This window comes from Electrona antarctica (assembly GCF_951216825.1).
Source record: "Electrona antarctica genome assembly, chromosome: 5".
NCBI classification, from domain to species: domain Eukaryota; kingdom Metazoa; phylum Chordata; class Actinopteri; order Myctophiformes; family Myctophidae; genus Electrona; species Electrona antarctica.
Genome location: NC_136810.1, coordinates 3,005,213 through 3,028,983, shown reverse-complemented (window position 1 = coordinate 3,028,983; position 23,771 = coordinate 3,005,213). Strand labels below are relative to the sequence as shown.

Sequence of the window (23,771 nt, the reverse complement as noted above, 5' to 3'; positions counted from 1 at the left end):
TGCTATTTTTCAATAGCTAAAGTATAACATAATGCTTTAAACACCAAAAGGCGTTCCCGCCCAGAACGGGTTATAGGCCTATACAGTGCACTCAGAAATAAAAAAAGTTTCACAGAGAGTAGATTGAGCAAATTGAAGTCGCAAAGTCAATATCTGGATCATTGGAACTATCAGCGGAGCAGGAGGAAACGAAACCCAAATGCCTCTATATGCCACGTGTCCAAGAAATATGATTGCCCCGACTGTTCAGTCTTGAAACCAAAAGGGCCATTATGGGACTCGCCAGGGCAGAAGAATAAATTGGAAGTGTCGTGCCAAGAAAATACACATTTACCCTGAAGACCCGTCAGCTGAATTGATGAGAGTGCAGCGTTCAAAGATCTACTGATAGAAGCTAAAGTGAAATATTGGCCTTATGCATGTGTTTGGTTTTATTGTTTACTATACCGTATGTTCTGTGTTGCTTTGTTATTGACCTGTACTTTTGTTGAAATGTACCCATTATACATACTGTGAATACAAATTTCAACCAATCAATCAATACTGAACTGTACTTAAGATCTGCAGTATCTACAAATCACTTCAGAATTTGTTCCTGATTTAGGTTTCCAGTTTGATTTGAAACTGTCGTTCATAACAGTAGTATTGTATAAATAGTATAGTCTAATCACCCATCATTGTCTGCGTACAGTGGTTGTCACTGCAATAGCATCACAATCATGCAAAAGATGCAATCACACAACTTTACAGGTGTGTTGAGATCACAGATGTCAAAGATGGGTGTGGTCCGAGGAAGAGATACTGGCTGGCAACACACCTGGTGATGTCATCAAGGGTGCATCAGGCGATACAAATATAGAGATAAAATAATAAAGGTAAAGGCCTTAAAATAAAATAATAATATAAAGGCCTGGATTATAGAACAGCGAACTGGCTGAGAAAAATCATGAAACCTAGTCAACAAATGACAGTGTAAATGTCCCGCATTATGTTATACTTTAGCTATTCAAAAATAGCAGATCTACAAGCTCATAGCTACGAGCTTGTAGATCTGCTATTTTTGAAAAATCGTGAAAATATGTTGCAAATCTTTGAATACATATTCTTTCAGAGCGAGCGTTTCTAACGCAAATCTTTGCTTCTGGGGGGGTCCCTGGAACACCAGATGGGGGTCGGCGGCCAATTACATATAATTTTGGGGGTCCTTGACATGAAAATGTGAGTGACATAGAAACATGAGGTTTTTCTGAAAACTGTCAGGATTTTAAAAGACATTTGTAGAATCTTTTCTCAGGGCTAAAGTACTATAAATTAAATGGGATAGCAGATAAACATCCAACTGAGCATCCTATCGCACGCGTTCATGCTCCACCTCCCCGACGGTGCGGGCGAGGCGGGCCGGTGGTGCGCCCGGCGCCGGAGCGGCCGGGATCCCACCTGGGTTATGCAAATAACATGCTTAGCATGTGTGTCTATAGGGAGGGATTTCCGTTGTATGCGATTACTTTTTCTGATTGATTGATTTATTAACAGTTTGCAGAATTACAGTACATTTCAAGTACCACTCAAAAACAAAAAACTGTTAACTGTGAGTGGACGACACCATAAAGCATTACACTTGTTTACAAGAGGGCCCGCCACCAGGTTTAATTCATCAAAACATTTAGAGACGTACGAATATACACTTCTATATAGTCAAAACAGGAAATCATCATAGAGGAGGTAAAAAGGGAAAAGAAACATATACAGTGAGGGGGGAAAGGGGTTGGTGGGGGATTCAGGTTTTACAGTCCCAGTTTCCATGCGCTGGGAATGCACAGTGATGCGATGTGAGAGTCTGGACAAGCCAACAGCAAGTCTTGCCTCGTGAATTATTGCTGCCCTGCACACCCTCCTGTCTAGCTTCAGGGTTTTCAATGGTGTGAGCTCCGCTGTGGCGCTGCAGTGCATCTCGTAGGTGGTGCACCTCTTCTCCCTTTCCTGGCTCCGCTGTGGCGCTGCAGTGCATCTCGTCTCATCTCTTCTCTTTCCTGGCTGTGTGTCTCCAGGGTTGGCTCCAAGCCCCCAGTGATGCTCTCCAGCGTTGAAGCACTCGGCCCTAGTGGTTGGAGCGTGAACTGCAGGCGGACCCCGTGGATTCATGACGAGGAAACCCCGTGCAGCTGGGGGCTTTAACATTGAACGCTCGGTTGCACTTCCGCATTTGCCAACCAAAACTTGGTTGGCAAATGCGGAAGTAGACGGTTCTTCCGGGTGCTTCAAAACACCACTGAGCAACTTCCACTGAAATAAATAGCGGGGGGGGGGGCTATTACTCTGGTTCAGTCTCTATCCTTTTATTACTCTACGGTTGGCTCCTCCCACAGTGTCAGACAGTTTGCTCGCCAGTGTCGCCACCAGTTCCCGGGGTGCATGACGCAGTGTCGAGCCAGCCTCATCCTTCTCTCTCTGACCTCATCTGTGACCTGTGGTAGATTCCCGTTAAGATCCAAGTTTCTGATGTGGTCTGCTACATCTACGTCTATGTCTAGATCCACACAGCATCAACATAACTTCCTTGGGGTGGTGTATAGTTTTGAATGCACCTCAGTGCCATATTCCACAACCCCCTCTGACACTCGTCTATTTAGTTCAACAGCCAGTCGGGACTCCGCCGTCCTCATCGCAGTCTGCCGACAGATCGTAATGCATCTGGGTGTGACCTCTGACCCCTGCGCTTCATCTGATCGAGCAGGAGCAGGAAGAGGGCGGAGACTATAAGAGCCACGCCCGCCATGAGGAACCCCGTTCCGTAATCGCTCATCTTGTCAATTAAGAGTCCTGGAGGAGAACAACACAGTGTTGGTAACGTTAAATATGCACTGCAAAACTCCTGAGCGCTGATTTCGAGGTTGTAATTAAGGGACAACATGAAGCCACTTGATGTGACAACTATAACACCTCTGTGGCATAAGGTTCTTGTGGTGGAAATTAAAGGTGTTGCACACTGGACGCGTTTTTCGGAAAACCGATGGAGAAACGTCGCTAAAAATCCGAAAAATGCGCTCGGTGTGCGGGGACCTTAACTAAGTACTTTTTACTTGTACTCTACTTAAGTACAATTTTGAGGTATTTTTACTTTACTTGAGTATTTCCAATACTTGTACCTCTACTCCACTACATCTCAGAGCCAAAACTTGTACTTTTACTCCACTACAATTATTTGAAAACTTTAGTTACTATAGTTACTTTGGAGATTTTAATTTTGATTAAAAAATATACATTAACCACTTTAACCCTATACATTTCGGCCATTTGAAAATAGCCGATCTACAAGCTCTCAATGCGTCGACTCGCAACGCGACGCATTGAGAGCTTGTAGATCGGCATTTTCAATAGATTTTCTACTTGTGAAATGGGACATTCTGCAATATGAGTACTTTTACCCTTTAGTACTTTAAGTACATTTTGATGCCGATACTTTTGTACTTTTACTCAAGTACATTTTCAATTCCGTACTTTTACTTGTAACGAAGTAGTTCTAAGTAGTAGTAAGCAGTATTGGTACTTTTACTCAAGTAAAACAATTGAGTACTTTTTCCACCACTGGGCATGAGGTTCTTCATTTCCCTAATTCAGAGGTTTTCAAACTACAGTATTTGCGCGGGAAGGTGACAGGGTTAAACTAAATCGACAACTGCAGAAAGAAAAATGTCAAATATAGATTTTTTTCAATGTTGTGCTGTGAATGCATTTTCATTTTTTTCTTCTTTACAAAGTTTACCAGTTATTACAAATACATTTGAATATTTGACTGCAGTGTACATACAACCTTTCACAGCCTTTGACTTTGAATGTATCTACATTGAAGACATAAAGCTTTTAATAGTATCTACCGCCATGAGTGCCATCCATTGACTTTAGCTACATTAATTTATTTAGCTCCCCCCTGAATAACACAATGTTGCCTGGAGTCACAGTTATGCTAATATCTGATTTAAATTGCATGATATATATATGGGGAAAAGGGCAATGATAGCAGAGACACACAGGAGATAAGGCCATACGTTCTCTCGGGGAAGAGATCAAACCAACTCTAAATATATCTATAATGTAGAGAATAGCTTGTACGGTAATAATCCAAGAAAGTATATAAGGTCCTGTTCATTTATTTATAAAACACTACAGGCTAAATCTTTATACCTTTCAATGTAAGAAGCAGTTAAGGAATTAACTCCAGTAAACCTGCAATCTTTTATGTATAGGCTACTACATGGGATTCTGACCAAGGTCTATAATATTAGTTAATATAGCTTCACAATGATTTTAACCACTTTATCCATATTGCAAACATTGGCTATTCAAAAAGAGCAGATATACACAGCGCGTCACACACAGCTCTGTATCTCAGAAAGGACATTGAGGGGCCGTTTCTGGTGAATACAAGGTTTTCAACAGGCTGTAGCAGGCGGGCTGACACTCGTGGTCTGCTTTTTCGCAACACCGAACTATAGACAACAACATCCGGGCATCACACCACCACACACAGCACACAGTTTGTCATTGTAACATTAGGTTACGGATATTTGGCTCTTCAAAGTAAGTGTTACACACGATAAAACCTTGGCAATACGCTATCGAGGTATTAATTAATGCTGGCGCGAATTGAGTTAATTTCCTGAAAAAAGTATAATTTTCATTTCCTGAAAAATGAACAATTTGGAGTTAAGAGGTTTCTTCCCGACAGCAGAGATATGCAATTGGGGGTCAAAGTTTGAGAAGCATGGATTTACAGAACACCTTTACAGAACACCTTTACAGAACACCTTTACAGAACACCTTTACAGAACACCTTTACAGAACACCTTTCACACAGACAGGAATAGATTTACAGAACACCTTCCACACAGACAGGAATAGCCACAATCCGTTTTACAGTTTTAAAAATCACACCCGTGTGAAGTGAGGGGCGCTCTTATCATCGTATATCATCATGACGTATCATGTCGATTTGCTCAGACACATAAATTCTCCTTTCATTGTCAATGTCAAATGTGACATGAGTTATGACAAAAAGCTGTATATAGGAGGGTTCTAGCGCTCCCCTCAAAAACACAAGCAGGCCTCGCACCCACTGGAGAGACTCCTCATCCAAGAGAGCAGCCCACTTACTGTAGACAAGCAGGGACATGCACACATAGACATCAAAGGGGGCTTCAGCCCCTGTCCTTTAACCCGTCTGTAAAACAACGGCCCTTTCCAGACCACGAATGCAGCATTTACTAGAATGGTGAAAGAAATGCAAATGCCCTCCTCTCCTTTCCATGCCATACCGGAAGGAAGGCAGCGTTCAGGAGAATTGCTTTTTTCTCTCCTGAACTTTAACACAGTGATCACAGTCTGATCTTATGCCGTCTGGGAAACGATACAGGAGCATCAATACAACGATACAGGAGCATCAATACAACGATACAGGAGCATCAATACAACGATACAGGAGCATCAATACAACGATACAGGAGCATCAATACAACGATACAGGAGCATCAATACAACGATACAGGAGCATCAATGGAAACGATACGATAGGAGCATCAATACAACGATACAGGAGCATCAATGGAAACGATACAGGAGCATCAATGGAAACGATACAGGAGCATCAATGGAAACGATACAGGAGCATCAATGGAAACGATACAGGAGCATCAATGGAAACGATACAGGAGCATCAATACAACGATACAGGAGCATCAATGGAAACGATACAGGAGCATCAATGGAAACGATACAGGAGCATCAATGGAAACGATACAGGAGCATCAATACAACGATACAGGAGCATCAATGGAAACGATACAGGAGCATCAATGGAAACGATACAGGAGCATCAATGGAAACGATACAGGAGCATCAATACAACGATACAGGAGCATCAATGGAAACGATACAGGAGCATCAATGGAAACGATACAGGAGCATCAATACAACGATACAGGAGCATCAATACAACGATACAGGAGCATCAATGGAAACGATACAGGAGCATCAATACAACGATACAGGAGCATCAATACAACGATACAGGAGCATCAATGGAAACGATACAGGAGCATCAATACAACGATACAGGAGCATCAATACAACGATACAGGAGCATCAATGGAAACGATACAGGAGCATCAATGGAAACGATACAGGAGCATCAATACAACGATACAGGAGCATCAATGGAAACGATACAGGAGCATCAATACAACGATACAGGAGCATCAATGGAAACGATACAGGAGCATCAATGGAAACGATACAGGAGCATCAATACAACGATACAGGAGCATCAATACAACGATACAGGAGCATCAATGGAAACGATACAGGAGCATCAATGGAAACGATACAGGAGCATCAATACAACGATACAGGAGCATCAATGGAAACGATACAGGAGCATCAATGGAAACGATACAGGAGCATCAATGGAAACGATACAGGAGCATCAATACAACGATACAGGAGCATCAATGGAAACGATACAGGAGCATCAATGGAAACGATACAGGAGCATCAATACAACGATACAGGAGCATCAATACAACGATACAGGAGCATCAATGGAAACGATACAGGAGCATCAATACAACGATACAGGAGCATCAATACAACGATACAGGAGCATCAATGGAAACGATACAGGAGCATCAATACAACGATACAGGAGCATCAATGGAAACGATACAGGAGCATCAATACAACGATACAGGAGCATCAATACAACGATACAGGAGCATCAATACAACGATACAGGAGCATCAATGGAAACGATACAGGAGCATCAATACAACGATACAGGAGCATCAATGGAAACGATACAGGAGCATCAATACAACGATACAGGAGCATCAATGGAAACGATACAGGAGCATCAATACAACGATACAGGAGCATCAATACAACGATACAGGAGCATCAATACAACGATACAGGAGCATCAATGGAAACGATACAGGAGCATCAATACAACGATACAGGAGCATCAATACAACGATACAGGAGCATCAATGGAAACGATACAGGAGCATCAATACAACGATACAGGAGCATCAATGGAAACGATACAGGAGCATCAATGGAAACGATACAGGAGCATCAATGGAAACGATACAGGAGCATCAATGGAAACGATACAGGAGCATCAATGAAACGATACAGGAGCATCAATGGAAACGATACAGGAGCATCAATGGAAACGATACAGGAGCATCAATACAACGATACAGGAGCATCAATACAACGATACAGGAGCATCAATACAACGATACAGGAGCATCAATACAACGATACAGGAGCATCAATACAACGATACAGGAGCATCAATGGAAACGATACAGGAGCATCAATACAACGATACAGGAGCATCAATGGAAACGATACAGGAGCATCAATACAACGATACAGGAGCATCAATGGAAACGATACAGGAGCATCAATACAACGATACAGGAGCATCAATGAAACGATACAGGAGCATCAATACAACGATACAGGAGCATCAATACAACGATACAGGAGCATCAATGGAAACGATACAGGAGCATCAATACAACGATACAGGAGCATCAATACAACGATACAGGAGCATCAATGGAAACGATACAGGAGCATCAATACAACGATACAGGAGCATCAATACAACGATACAGGAGCATCAATGGAAACGATACAGGAGCATCAATACAACGATACAGGAGCATCAATGGAAACGATACAGGAGCATCAATGGAAACGATACAGGAGCATCAATGGAAACGATACAGGAGCATCAATGGAAACGATACAGGAGCATCAATGAAACGATACAGGAGCATCAATGGAAACGATACAGGAGCATCAATGAAACGATACAGGAGCATCAATGGAAACGATACAGGAGCATCAATGGAAACGATACAGGAGCATCAATGAAACGATACAGGAGCATCAATGAAACGATACAGGAGCATCAATGGAAACGATACAGGAGCATCAATGGAAACGATACAGGAGCATCAATGGAAACGATACAGGAGCATCAATGGAAACGATACAGGAGCATCAATGAAACGATACAGGAGCATCAATGAAACGATACAGGAGCATCAATGAAACGATACAGGAGCATCAATGCCAGGACGGAAACGATACAGGAGCATCAATGAAACGATACAGGAGCATCAATGCCAGGACGGAAACGATACAGGAGCATCAATGCCAGGACGGAACGATACAGGAGCATCAGTGCCAGGACGGAAAGGATGCAGAACACTTTATTTCCCCAGGCAATCAGTCTCCCTAGAAGTAGATAGTACGTGAACTTGGGGAGGTATGCATTCCTAATGCATAAAACAATTATGACATGAATTCTATATTCAGTTTTTAGACTGATTTTTTATCTGCCTATACTTATTTATGAGTATTTATTTATTTATTAATTTATGAAGCTGCTTGCAGATGGAAAAACAAATTACGAAATAAAGCAATCTTGAATCTTGGGGACATTAATGTTGTCAAGTCAGCCAAAGTGAAGAGGTCAAAGCCCTGGCCTGCGGTCCTCAAAGGACCCCCAGGAGTCCTCCAGGGCGTCCCAGGGGGATCCACAGTATAAGAACCCAGTAAAACAAAATGTAATTACTCAACTCCTACAAGTGCAAAAAAAAAAATACATCGCATGGATGCACCTGGGACGTATCCTCAGTGATGTATCCTGAGGTCATCAGGGTTTCGGGTCTCCCAACATCATACCCCTCACTCAGGCGACCCAGCCGGGGTGATCAAGTCCCGACTTACGTCCCAGTAGCTACCCTCGATCAGTCCCATTAGGGAAAAACCAGGGCCACACAATGCGTTGGAACTACTCCAGAACTACCCTGCCAGGGCTGGGAGGTACGCTTCTGGCGCATGGAAGGACGAGGCTCTGTGGGGGTTGATATATATATATATATATATGTGTGTGTGGGGGACCCCTTTCAGAGATCCATTGCCTGTCTGAATGATTCAAGGTACCTTATCATTTACTGCTGAAAGGACGTGTGACATATTACTGTATTCTGGAGGCGTGACATACTATTACTGTATTCTGGAGGCGTGACATACTATTACTGTATTCTGCCAGGGGTCACAGTGTCTGGCAGCTGAGTTAAGCTTTGTATTTTGGCAGGCTGTATGGCTGCACTTCTATTGTCTGAACTTAAAAACAAAAACGTTACAAGCACACTAAATCACAACCTCTTTGTTTCCCCATCAAATCTGTTTGATATGCATTAGACTATACAGACCTATTGATTATTCTTTAAATGTATGTGACCACAATCTAGACTGTCAAATGTTCAGTATGTAATTAACTCCAACAGTGTGCAAATGCATGTAAATGGACTAGTTCCATTTGTAAACCCTCAGTAGACTCTTAAGGTTTCAGAGTTACAGACCCGTACGTTTCAATTTGGACCCTATTAGGATCACAAACAGTGGCTGAATGAATGCCCACATATCAGAGCTGCACTGCTGGGGCTATTTGTCTCTTGTCAAGCATAACCACAGCAACATAGACACATTTTAAATCCCTCTAGTAAACTACGGTCATTTCATTCCAAGTTCTTTGAACCAGGGTAATTGCGTGCCTCTCAAAGTTGTTTTCTGAAGGGAAATAATAATTACTAGCCACCAAAGTAGCAAAACCGTTGCCAACCACGATATTAATGTTATTTTTGAGCCAACGTTTGGCTTTCTTTATTTGTCATCGTTTCTGTAACTCGGGAAAGTTAACCCCGTATGGAGGATTTACAGGATGGGAACGTTCAGCCCCATATGGAGGACGCCAAATGGAGGACCTTTGGCAGCGGTCTACGGGCACCCTAGAGGAGCAAAGTAAAATAAGTATAAGTTAAGTAACATGTGGCTTTGTGTGTATGTCTACCCCCCTACAGGGGGTTCAATCTGCCCTTTTTTCCCTTCGTCCTGATAATAATGAGGTGGATTACTAGAGGAGATATAATAACCAACCTGCTCTCAAATAACCTCTGACTAGCAGAGACTGGCCTCTTCATCACAGACCTCTTCAAGGCCCTCATATCTTCAAGGCCCTTGACCTCCAGCCAGGACAAGTGTCAGGGACATGTACACATAGACATCAAAGGGGGCTTCAGCCCCTATAGCTGCCCTTTTACCAGTCTGTAAAACAACTGCCCTTTCCAGACCATGAATGCAGCCTTTACTTTATACTACATGGTGAAAGAAATGCAAATGCCACTCCTTTCCTTTCCATGCCACACCGCCTTCCGATACCGGAAGGCAGCATTCAGGAGAATTGCTTTTTTCCCCCCGAAGTCTCCTGAACTTGAACAACAGTATTTTGCGTTGAACAAATGTGTTTCGAAATCAATGCATGTCGTTACACCACATCTCCACTAGCTAAAGAGTGCTGGGTAGCGGCCCCGAAAATAGCTGATCTACAAGCTCACAACACCACATCTCCACTAGCTAAAGAGTGCTGGGTAGCGGCCCCGAAAATAGCTGATCTACAAGCTCACAACGCGTCGCAGCGCGACGCGTTGTGAGCTTGTAGATCAGCTATTTTTTGTGTCCAAAAGTGCCCTCTTTACGGGATTTCAGCCCCTGCCTCTTTAACACTCTGTGCACGTCCCTGACAACGAGTATGATGAAGAGTCAAGACAACCTCCAGGACTGCTATCATCAGGATTCTAATAGCTCTCTCTCTCAGCACTACTCAGGATCCAGGCAACTGCAGTCGCCCTTCATTTGAGTAGTATGTGTTCAAGTGAAGTGGATATAGTGTGGCATTATATACCTATAACAAGCAGAAAAGCACAATATAGATTGAAGAACCCTTTCTTATTACATTGCTCACACAAGTGCTTCATGCTCTGTACTGTGCAGCAACCTACAAATACAAAAACTAATAATATTGTTTGCCAGTCTCTTCATATAGTCGCTGTTGGGAAGATACCATGTATCTCCATTGTTTAACTTTTTGAGCAGTGCCTCCGCTCCAATGCGTAGCCCTGCCTGCCTGCCTGCCTGCCTGCCTGCCTGCCTGCCTGCCCGCCCGCTCGCCCGCCCGCCCGCCTGTCCGTCTGTCCGTCTGTATATCCGAGCATGGAAAGCTGCAACACGGCAACTCTGTCACTTCTCGACCGTTTCGGATGCGGGGCGGCTCGCCGGAACCGGGCCGGAACCCCCTGGTCACGTTCCTAGGGGTCTGGATGTTGCGATAGCACCGCTACTGTACTGTACCTCAGAAATGAATGCGTTACTTCGTCATACATTTGTCGTGCAAAAGTGACAAAAGATTGCAGCATCACGACAAGCTTTAGATCAGCTATTTTCCTATATTGGAGATAAATAAAACAAATGAAATGAAGTAAAGGTGGTTCCATGTGGTTCTTGACAAGAGCTTGTGACTAAATAATAACCACATTGGATCCACTTCATGGGACACAGGTTATTTTTTCCTTTGTCCTGAAAGTTTTGGATATACAAGGTTTCTCTCCGACAGAATGAGTCTACAGCTGTACAATAGGGGGCCAATGGGGGAGAAATACAAAAGAAAACCTTTATCATAGCGGAGCGTCAGCCCATGAAATTAACACAGCGACAAGTCGCCATAGTGTATTATATTTGTGCACAGCTGCATGCTTATGCAGACCCAGAGTCCTGTATGATTGGACCATCAGCAGGATTTAGAATTAACCCATTCAGACCCGAGCGTGATTCTACAAAAATGTTTTCTAAATCCTGACAGTATTCTGAAAACCCTATGTTTCTATGTGTCAGTCGTTCTCAAACTATTTCATGTCAAGGACCCCCAGAATTATCTGTATTTCGCCCACGGACCCCCATCGGAAAATATGTTGTTCCGCAGGGACCGATCACAGAAGGAAATATTTCAGTTAAAAAAAACGTTCACTGCGAAAGAATATAATATATTCAAAGATTTTGCGACACATTTTCACGATTTAAAAAAAAAATAGCAGATCTACAAGCTCGTAGCGAGTGCCGCGCTACGAGCTTGTAGATCTGCTATTTTTCAATAGCTAAAGTAAAACACCAAAAGGGGTTCCCGCTCAGAATGTGTTAATTGAAGGGTGGCCTTCCATGAACAGAAGATATAGAAATCTTACAGTGTCTGAATGGAGCTAACTGTATAATGTATGAATGGAGCTAACTGTATAATGTATGAATGGATCTAACTGTATAATGTATGTACAATATGCGACGCGGTGTGCTGTGTAAGGGCATCCTATTTGTTTGAGACGTTATCATCTGTTAGACCGGAGAAGGTGACAGACGCTGTATAGCTTGAATTATGCTGTGAATGTAAATCCTGATTGGTATTGTAAATTAAATGATTTTTCTTTTACACCTGGCTGAACGAAAATGTCAACAGCGCTAGGAACCGTATACAGATCTGTCCTCACCGCATTGTTACTCCAGCTAAGCTTTTGCACAACATTTACCCATCTTCAAGTGAACTGAGTCGGTTCTTGTCTTGGTTGCATGCTGAAAATAGCAGATCGGCTAAGTGTAAAATCAGCCATTACGACGGCATCAAGGTCCGCCAAAATACATTTTAGTCGACTAAATCAACTGTAGATTTAGTCGACTAAATTCTCATGATATTTAGTCGACTAAAACTAGACTAACACTAAAACATTCCAGGTGACTAAAATGTGACTTAAGGTGGCCTTACACTAGCCGATAATCGGGAATTTTTGACGCTCAGGTGGTGCCCGACCGCTCAAAGCGCGATCGGCCCGATCAACATCAACAATGTTTGATATTTGCTCTACCCCGCTCCGATTATCCTGTAGTGTGTGGTGCTATCAGATTGAAAAAAATCTGCTAGTGTAAGGCCACCTTAAAACTTTAAATGAAAACTATTCAAGAGACTATGACTAAAAAATAACTAAAATCTAAATTTGCTGCCAAAAACACCACTGCTCCCCTGCACTGACCTGCGATGGGTGGTCCCAGCATTCCTCCCCACTCCCCACTGACCTGCGATGGGTGGTCCCATCATTCCTCCGCTGCTGCGTATCAGCATGAAGAAGCCCAGTGCGCTGCCCAGACTGCGGACCCCCACCACCTCCGCCAGCACGGTGATGTGGACGCACACGGTGGCGCCGAACATCAGGCCGTAGAGCGCGCTGAACGCCGCCAGCCGCGGGAAGGAGGACGCCAGCGGGAAGAGCAGCAACACGGCGCCGAGCAGGAACACCGAGGCCGTCAGCTGATGCACCTGAAATGATGGAGACGCACAGGTTGATCAAATCACATTATCCAGAAGGTGGAAAAGTACTCAAATGTTTTAAACCATTTAGATTATCATATCAAGGACCCCCAGAATTATCTGTATTTGGCCGCCGACCCCCATCTGAAAATATGTTGTTCCAGGGACCCCCCCAGAGGCAAAGATATGAGTTAAAAACATTCGCTCTGAAAGAATATATATTCAAAGATTTGCGCCAGTATTCACTGTGTGGACTGTGGAATGTCCCGTTTCAAATTTCAATGTATAAAAATTGCAGATCTACAAGCTCACAACACAGCACACCGCAACATGTCGTGAGCTTGTAGCTCGGCAATTTTTCAACAGACAATTAGAGTTAATGTGATTGAAATTATTTTGATGGTATATTAACAAATTTTGCTGGGGGGACCCCCCCCCCCCCCCCCCCCCAGAGCGACCCAACACTGAACGTCCATGGCCCACCACACTTCCAGAACCATGCACTGAATAAAAACATGATAAAAACAAGAATAAAAACATGTTGTTCCAATCAAACCTGCCCAGGGAAAACAACACGCACCGTCTGCACAAGTCTCAGGTTGGCCACCCAGCCGAAGAACACCCTCCCGGTCAGGTCCATGGCTGCCGAGATGGACATGAGCGCGGCGGCCTGGTACTCGTGCACCCCGCGGCTACGAGCGTACGGCACCAGGAACAAGGCCGGGGCGAAGAACCCCAGGGCGGCAAACACGCCGAACATGGAGTAGACCATGAACTGAGCGTTGCCGATGAGAGTGTAGTCCACGTAGCGAAGTATCTTGGTCCTCAGTTCAGCTCTCCGGCTCCGTGACGCTGAAGGGATTTTACCAACAGTGCGTGATTCAAGGCCTTCGCGGCGGCCTTTCAAAGACTCGACCGACACATCCTCCCCGGCGCACGTGGGATGATCCCTCTCGTGCCCTGGGCCTGGATAGCTTGCTGGGCCTGGACAGCTCGCTCGGCGCAGACATAAGTCATCTTCCGTTGGGGGCGGCGCTCCTTGGGGCAGGCCCTCCTCGATGTCTTTGACCTCCTCCTTGGAGAGATCAGAATCACATCAGTTTGATATTACATATTAGCATATTGTGAAATGGCCCGTAGCACTTGACCTAGCCCGATAAGCACTATATGTAGACTTATAGCATGTTACGTACACAGCACTAGAATTGCATTGTATGTAGTCATAGCACTTTAAAGTATAGTATGTATAGTTTATATGTATAGTTTCATTATATAGATATTCCATGGTTACGTTCTTAGCTTACGCATGTTGATGATAACTACGGTACTTTTTATCTATGTGATGTATTGCCATGCTTTTTGTTATTGCTTAATGTAAATCGCTCTGGATTAAGAGCATCTGCTAAATGCCTACATTGTAAATTGTGAAAGCATTTAGAACATTAAGCATCATATATAGCGTCGCTGTCAGGTGGAAACCATCCAAAATTGTTACTTCTCAGGAAATGGGGAAAAAGAACCTGTGTTCCAATGATCCACTTTAGTTATTATTTACTCACAAGCTCTTGTTAATACTGTCTTTTCATTGGCTCAATATTTATCAAGTCCTCGGTCGGCCTAACCTTTGAAGTGGCCACTGCTAATCTGCAGACTGCCTTCAATAGGTTTCAATTGGCTCTAATTAACCTTAAGCTTGTTTGTTTTGAACTCCAGCAAAACGAAATGTATGGTACTTACTGGATAGGTCTCCAAACACAAAACCTCGAGGTGTTTACACTCTAAAAAGGCGAACAAATTGAGCTGGTCACGTCTTAAAAATAACTGGGCATTTGGCTAAATGCCAAGCTCTCAGTTAAGGTCCATGTGGACTGTGGATCACCCAAACAAACAAATTAAGAGGACAGATTGGTTTCCTGAGGCCTCATACGCACGTATCAAATGGCTGCCACAATGCAATTCCAATGGGAGTCACATGGTTTGACCAAACATTTGTGTTTGATTGCCGATTGCTGCCCCATCAAACACAAATGTTTGGTCAAACCATGTGACTCCCATTGGAATTGCATTGTGGCAGCCATAATTCACAGATGGAACACAGAACATCCGTTTGATACGTGTGTATGAGGCCTAACAAGTCCTGCCCGGCAGCAACCATAATGCAGGCGTGTGAGAATCAGTGTTGTTTTCGTCGACTAATACTATGACGAAAAATGTTCGTCGACTACCTTTTTTCACTGACGAAAACTAAATGGAAACTAAATAAAAACTAAGCTTTGATGACTAAAACTGAGACTATAAATATACTGACAATTTCGTCAAGAAATAAAAACTAGACTAAAATGTTAGGAAGGGACTAGTGGACAAGAGATCCAGTATAAGTCATTTTACACTTGGTTGCATGCTGAAAATAGCTGAAAATATACAGATCGGCTATTTTCAGCAAGTGTAAAATCAGCCATTACGACGGCATCAAGGCCTGCCAAAATACACTTTAGTCGGCTAAATCAACTGTAGAACTAAAATCGCATGACATTTAGTCGACTTAAACTAGACTAACAGTAAAACATTCCAGGTAAAATGTGACTAAAACTAAATGAAAACTATTCAAAAGACGACTAAAAACTAAAATCAAATTTTGCTGCTCCACCAAAAACAACACTGGTGTGTGTGAGAATGAGACGGTCGAGTCACCTCCTCCGTCGCTGCCGTGCTGCTGCCCCCCAGAGGCCGGAGCAGCACACCACACACGCACAGGTGGAGCTGCAGCGCCCCCAGCAGGAGCATGGCGCCCCTCCAGGTGTACGCGTCCACCAGCACCTGGAGGAGAGGCGTGAGGACGAAGGTGAGGATGCACTCCCCGGCGCTGGCCAGGGCGTTGGCCACGGGACGCCGCCTGTCGAAGTAGCGGCCCAGCATGGTCACTGACGGGGTCCACGTCAGCGCCAGGCCCAGACCTGAGGCATGGGAGTGCCGAACACACAGAACAGCACGTCAGCGCCAAGCCCAGACCTGAGGCATGCAGAGCACCGAACACACAGAACAACAGGTCAGCGCCAGGCCCAGACCTGAGGCATGGGAGCAGCACCACACAGAACAACACGTCAGCGCCAGGCCCAGACCTGAGGCATGGGAGCAGCACCACACAGAACAACAGGTCAGCGCCAGGCCCAGACCTGAGGCATGGGAGCAGCACCACACAGAACAACAGGTCAGCACCAGGCCCAGACCTGAGGCATGGGAGCGCCGAACACACAGAACAACAGGTCAGCGCCAGGCCCAGACCTGAGGCATGGGAGCAGCACCACACAGAACACCACGTCAGCGCCAGACCCAGACCTGAGACATGGGAGCGCCAAACACACAGAACAACAGGTCAGCGCCAGGCCCAGACCTGAGGCATGGGAGCAGCACCACACAGAACACCACGTCAGCGCCAGACCCAGACCTGAGACATGGGAGCGCCAAACACACAGAACAACAGGTCAGCGCCAGGCCCAGACCTGAGGCAGCAGCACACAGAACAACAGGCCCAGACCTGAGGCATACAGCACACAGAACACCACGTCAGCGCCAGGCCCAGACCTGAGGCATACAGCACACAGAACAACACGTCAGCGCCAGGCCCAGACCTGAGGCATGGGAGCAGCACCACACAGAACACCACGTCAGCGCCAGACCCAGACCTGAGACATGGGAGCGCCAAACACACAGAACAACAGGTCAGCACCAGGCCCAGACCTGAGGCAGCAGCACACAGAACAACAGGTCAGCACCAGGCCCAGACCTGAGGCATACAGCACACAGAACACCACGTCAGCGCCAGGCCCAGACCTGAGGCATACAGCACACAGAACAACACGTCAGCGCCAGGCCCAGACCTGAGGCATGGGAGCAGCACCACACAGAACACCACGTCAGCGCCAGACCCAGACCTGAGACATGGGAGCGCCAAACACACAGAACAACAGGTCAGCGCCAGGCCCAGACCTGAGGCAGCAGCACACAGAACAACAGGTCAGCACCAGGCCCAGACCTGAGGCATACAGCACACAGAACACCACGTCAGCGCCAGACCCAGACCTGAGACATGGGAGCGCCAAACACACAGAACAACAGGTCAGCGCCAGGCCCAGACCTGAGGCAGCAGCACACAGAACAAGTAGCTGTAGAGATGCTGCAGCAGCTATAGTTATGTGTATCGTTGCTCATACAGTATCTCCATATTGTTATGGTGGCTCTGAGACCATAACGGAAAAGGGGAAACCACACCAGAGGACAATCCAAAAATAAGGGTTTTATTTACATAATTGTGGAAAAAAGTCATCAGTTTCCAACTTAAATTGGCAGGGAAACATTTTTTGCTGCCCAAAACCTTAAACCAAAGCAAACAAATTAACAAGGGTGCTCTCCTGTGGATTAATGCAGATCTGAAGCCTTGTGAGAGCAGGTCTCTTTTAAAAATAGTGTCTGGAGAGACAATGGCCTGCAGGTGTCTCCCCTTCCACTAATCACCTCTGGCTCCACCCTCCAATCCAGCACTGCAATGGACTGGTTAAAGGCACAGCCACACACACACAGACAGAACCCCAGAGTTCAGCTTGTAGATCTGCTATTCGTACTATTTTAAAATGTTTTAAAATGGCAAATAAGTTTAGGGATAAGGGGTAAGATCTAGGGCTATAAGGCCCAGGGGGCCGTCACAATATTTTAAAGGGGAATTTCTCCCTAAACCTTTTTTTACAAAAGTAAGTTGATAATTATGTATATTGACCAAAACAATATATAAAGATCTAGGGGAGCTGGGGCTGCAGCTGGAGATGAAGCTGGGGCTGGAGGGGTCTAACGCTAGAACTCCTATTCAATCGCGCAATTGTTTTTTGTTCACATCTGTTCTAGATGATGTGACAGCAACACTCCATGCATTGTTGACACTGCACTCTTCCTGGTCTACGTGAGCTGGAGCTGGTGTTAGACCCCCCCAGCCCCAGCTTCATCTCCAGCCCCAGCCCCAGCTCCCCTATATCTTTATTTTGTTTTGGTCAATATACATAATTATCAACTTACTTTTGTAAAAAAAAGGTTTAGGGAGAAATTCCCCTTTAACTATTATTTTCCGTAAATTAACGCCCGACTTTATCGTACACGCTACAGCGTCTTTATCGTACACGCTACAGCGTCTTTATCGTACACGCTACAGCGTATTTATCGTACACGCTACAGCGTCTTTATCGTACACGCTACAGCGTCTTTATCGTACACGCTACAGCGTCTTTATCGTACACGCTACAGCGTCTTTATCGTACACGCTACAGCGTCTTTATCGTACACGCTACAGCGTCTTTATCGTACACGCTACAGCGTATTTATCGTACACGCTACAGCGTATTTATCGTACACGCTACAGCGTATTTATCGTACACGCTACAGCGTCTTTATCGTACACGCTACAGCGTATTTATCGTACACGCTACAGCGTATTTATCGTACACGCTACAGCGTATTTATCGTACACGCTACAGCGTCTTTATCGTACACGCTACAGCGTCTTTATCGTACACGCTACAGCGTATTTATCGTACACGCTACAGCGTCTTTATCGTACACGCTACAGCGTATTTATCGTACACGCTACAGCGTCTTTATCGTACACGCTACAGCGTCTTTATCGTACACGCTACAGCGTCTTTATCGTACACGCTACAGCGTCTTTATCGTACACGCTACAGCGTCTTTATCGTACACGCTACAGCGTCTTTATCGTACACGCTACAGCGTCTTTATCGTACACGCTACAGCGTATTTATCGTACACGCTACAGCGTATTTATCGTACACGCTACAGCGTATTTATCGTACACGCTACAGCGTCTTTATCGTACACGCTACAGCGTCTTTATCGTACACGCTACAGCGTCTTTATCGTACACGCTACAGCGTCACACAAGCTGGACACCTATGAGTAGATCTGCTGGTTTTGTTTGGTTATTATTGGACATAATGAGGTCAAGATCCGACAGAGATGATGTATATGATGCTGAACTACTATGATTATGACCATGTGCTCTGTGACCATATAGTATGATTATGACCATGTGCTCTGTGACCATATAGTTGATTATGACCATGTGCTCTGTGACCATATAGTTGATTATGACCATGTGCTCTGTGACCATATAGTATGATTATGACCATGTGCTCTGTGACCATATAGTTTGATTATGACCATGTGCTCTGTGACCATAATTATAGTTTGATTGTGACCATGTGCTCTGTGACCATATAGTTTGATTATGACCATGTGCTCTGTGACCATATCGTTTGATTATGACCATGTGCTCTGTGACCATATAGTCTGATTATGACCATGTGCTCTGTGACCATATAGTTTGATTATGACCATGTGCTCTGTGACCATATAGTTTGATTATGACCATGTGCTCTGTGACCATATAGTTTGATTATGACCATATAGTTTGATTATGACCATGTGCTCTGTGACCATATAGTTTGATTATGACCATGTTCTGTGACCATATAGTTTGATTATGACCATGTGTTCTGTGACCATATAGTTTGATTATGACCATGTGCTCTGTGACCATATAGTCTGCTGATTTGAATGATGTTTATAAAATATAAATTATTGATTGATTGATTGATTGATTGATATTGTGGTCATTGAGTGTTAAATATGTGTCCAAACAGTGTATAAGAAAATATATATATACGAATACCTGCATATATTAATGTAAGACGGAAAAAACTACTACTAGCATGGTTTCTGACCCTATAGTACTGCCATATTTCATTCAAACAGGATAAACAAACTGCCCGTGTTCTCACTGTGATATATATAGAAAAACAAACAATGAAACTACACCCTGTGTGGGCGTAACAAACAAGAGAATCTGGTAACTGTGTGGGCTCCTACTGTATGGGTGAGGGAATGCTCTGTACACTGAACTCTGGGTGATAGATTTTGTCCGCAGGCACAAATGAGTTGTTGTTGTTGTTTTACTTAAGTAAAAGTACCAATACTGCAATTTAGAACTACTCCGTTACAAGTAAAAGTACGGAATTGAAAATGTACAAAAGTATCGGCATCAAAATGTACTTAAAGTACTAAAAGTATTCATATTGCAGAATGTCCCATTTCACAAATTCAAAATGTGTAGAAAATCTATTGAAAATAGCCGATCTACAAGCTCACAATGCGTCACAAGGCTACGCATTGTGAGCTTGTAGATCAGCTATTTTCAAGTGGCCGAAATGTAGGGTTGAAGTGGTTTCTAATCAAAATTAAAATCGCCAAAGTAACTAAAGTTTTCAAATAATTGTAATGAAGTAAAAGTACAAATTGTGGCTCTGAAGAAGTAAAAGTACTGGAAATTGGAAATACTCAAGTAAAGTACAAATGTACTTAAGTACAGTACTTAAGTAAAAGTACTTAGACAGTTACTTTACACCACTGGTGCGCACGTACACGTGTGCCTGTGTGTGTGTGTGTGTGTGTGTGTGTGTGTGTGTGTGTGTGTGTGTGTGTGTGTGTGTGTGTACGTGTGTGCGTGCGTGCATGTTCATAAACACACCCACCGTTCACGAAGCCCACAGTGGCGTAGAGCTGGGTCAGGCTGCTGGCGTAGGCTCCGCCCACCATGCCCGCGGTGCAGAGCAGTCCTCCCAGCGTCACGACGCAGCGATGGCCCAAGTACTCACTGAGGGACGACGCCACCGGAGCTGAACGACACGCAACACAACATAAATACTGTATCAATCAATGAAGTACTCACTGAGGGACGACGCCACCGGAGCTGAGCAATTTACAATTTAGGCATTTAGCAGACGCTCTTAATCCAGAGCGACTGACCCAAGAACAAAAAGCATGGCAATAGCCTACATCACATACATAAAAAGTAGTTATCATGAAACATGCGTAAGCTAAGAACGTGGAATTTCTATATAATGATACTATACTATGCTATACATATGTACTATGAAGTGCTATGACTATATACAATGCAATTCTAGCGCTGTCTACATAACATGCTATAAGTCTGTATCAAATGCTATCTTAAGTCTACAAAAAGTGCTATCTTTGCGGTGGAAGATTGGGAGTGATGCTGCAGTTCTGTCTGCAATGGGAAGTGCATTCCACAGTTTTGGAGCCAGAAGGGAGAAGAGTTTGGGACGTGTGAACAACACTCACACAACGTAAATACTGTATCAATCACACTGTATGGAAAAGACAGGGAGCAGATGGATGCTGAGGTTAGAACTGCCAGGTCGACTCTAGAGCAGGGGTTCTCAACGTTTTTTGGCTGGGGCGAGAAATGCTTTGGCCATGTCTCGCGAAACTCAGGTTTGGCAGCTAAGAGTAGTTCACCAAAAAAACTGTGCTCCTCGAAGCACAAGTATCCACCAGCTCAGGAACGTTTGTTTTGGGTGTGCATCGTTTAGTATTGACTGATTATAGTAGTAGTAGTAGTAGCCGTAGCCAATAAATAGACAATGACTTACAGTATAGCGTATAAGCAGACAGATCCTTCATCACATGACTATAAAGATCATGTTTACTGATGTGTGATATTTGTATACTAATATAAAAAAAGGGTTTCATGTGGTGGCGCTATAAAAGGCAGATTTGAAAAATGCAGCCCATACGTTGTTCCTTGGCCTCTATGAAGTGTGCATACAAAGTTTTACACAGATGTAAAAGATGTTGGGCAGAGGTTCTGCTCTGCCATCCAGGGAGTGTGTGTGTACGCACAGTTTCGCTGTGATCAAGCCAACGGTGACAGAGATTAGCTGATCACAGACAGACGGACGGACGGACAGGGTCTCTACTCTCTCCTATCCCCATGCCTTCTGCCTGGTGGAGACGATTAGTCATTATTTGGATGAACTACTCCTTCACTCAAGAGTGGATATAGTGGTTCCATTTGTACGCTGCAATTTAGGCATTTATCAGACGCTAAGCAATAAGTAAAACTAAATTAGAACACTAAATAATTGGTCCTCACTAATGCTCAGTATTTAAGATGGCACCATTTCTGTCTTTTCAGTCTGTGTCTCAGAGGAAGGCTGTGGACAGTTCATAAGCCTTCCTACCGGTGACATAATCCGTAGGGTTGGTTTCATCTTTTCAAAGATTTTCCCTATTTCATTATTAGTCAGAGTAACCAGCTCAGTGGCCTTGTGGTTAGAGTGTCCGCCCTGAGACTGGGAGGTCGGTGTTCAATCCCCGGCCGGGTCATACCAAAGACTCTAAAAAAAGGGGACCCAGTGCCTCCCTGCTTGACACTCAGCATCAAGGGTTGGATTGGGGGGTCAGTCCCTGCTTGACACTCAGCATCAAGGGTTGGATTGGGGGGTCAGTCCCTGCTTGACACTCAGCATCAAGGGTTGGATTGGGGGGTCAGTCCCTGCTTGACACTCAGCATCAAGGGTTGGATTGGGGGGTCAGTCCCTGCTTGACACTCAGCATCAAGGGTTGGATTGGGGGGTCAGTCCCTGCTTGACACTCAGCATCAAGGGTTGGTACTTGTACATCAAGCTGCCTCACGCTACAGAAACAGGAGATAGGCTCCTGCCCTATGGGCCTCATGGCTCGGCAAGGCTACTTACTTAGTATTAGTCAGGCAGCCGGGGTTATGGGGTGGGAAATTTGGTATATAGTCTTTTTATTGGCCTAAAATATAATATAAAAATACATACATTCATGAATCCACTTGCTGACCGGCTGTCAATATTGGGCAATTTTTTTTATAGTGGTTTCTTGTGACCCTACCATTAACATCCTATGGCAGGCAAAAATGTCAAACTTTCCTTTTGCTTCAAGTAGCATGTGACATGTCAAACTAGGGGGTTTTCATGATTCTGAATCCATTCCAAGCATTCGTTTTGCACAAAATGCACTCCTTGGGCTAGAAAATGTCCATAGACGTCATGACAAATGTGATGAGGTCAGCACATGGCACATTTGGGCAAGTGGGGTTCCCGCCCAGAATGTATGGGTTAAGACTTCAATGACGTCACACTCACCTCCGACGTGGATGACACCGACAGCGATGGCTGTGATCCAAGAGGTGGCGGCCGCCGTGGTTTCAAAGTAGCGTTGGATCTCCACGAAGAAGATGCCGAAGGCTTTGACGACCCCAAAGGTCAAGCCGAAGACCAGGAAACAGGACAGCAGGACGAACCAGCTGTAGCCGCCATCGGGGGCCGATGCGTGGTGCATTGCGGCCGCTGTGGTCTTCTCTTTCGTCGCCTTGACTGGAGAGTTCATGGTGCTCTCTGCCTGGGTCTCTACGGAGAGATACAGACTGTCAGTGAGGGAAAAACCCCTCCGACCTGTATAGGCCTGACGTAAAAAAGAAAAAAGTATTCTAAATCATGACCATTTTTTTTAAAAGCCTCATGTTTCTATATCAGAGGTTCTCAATATTTCATTAATATATTATGTAAAACAATTATATGTAATTGGCCGCCGACCCCCCATCTGAAAATAT

The 23,771-nt window shown here is 44.5% G+C and overlaps 1 protein-coding gene across 1 annotated transcript; it reads right to left on the bottom strand.

Moving 5' to 3' along the window:
• Nucleotides 1–1,581: 1,581 nt before the first annotated feature.
• LOC306923232 (monocarboxylate transporter 2) lies at nt 1,582–23,548 on the bottom strand (the record flags this gene model as incomplete). The annotated part of the gene is made up of 6 exons (XM_079501264.1): nt 1,582–2,820; nt 13,033–13,273; nt 13,845–14,339; nt 15,956–16,218; nt 20,857–21,000; nt 23,305–23,548. 6 exons carry the CDS (start codon nt 23,546–23,548, stop codon nt 2,660–2,662), a joined length of 1,548 nt encoding a protein of 515 aa, XP_079357390.1. The 3' UTR covers nt 1,582–2,659.
• Nucleotides 23,549–23,771: the final 223 nt, after the last annotated feature.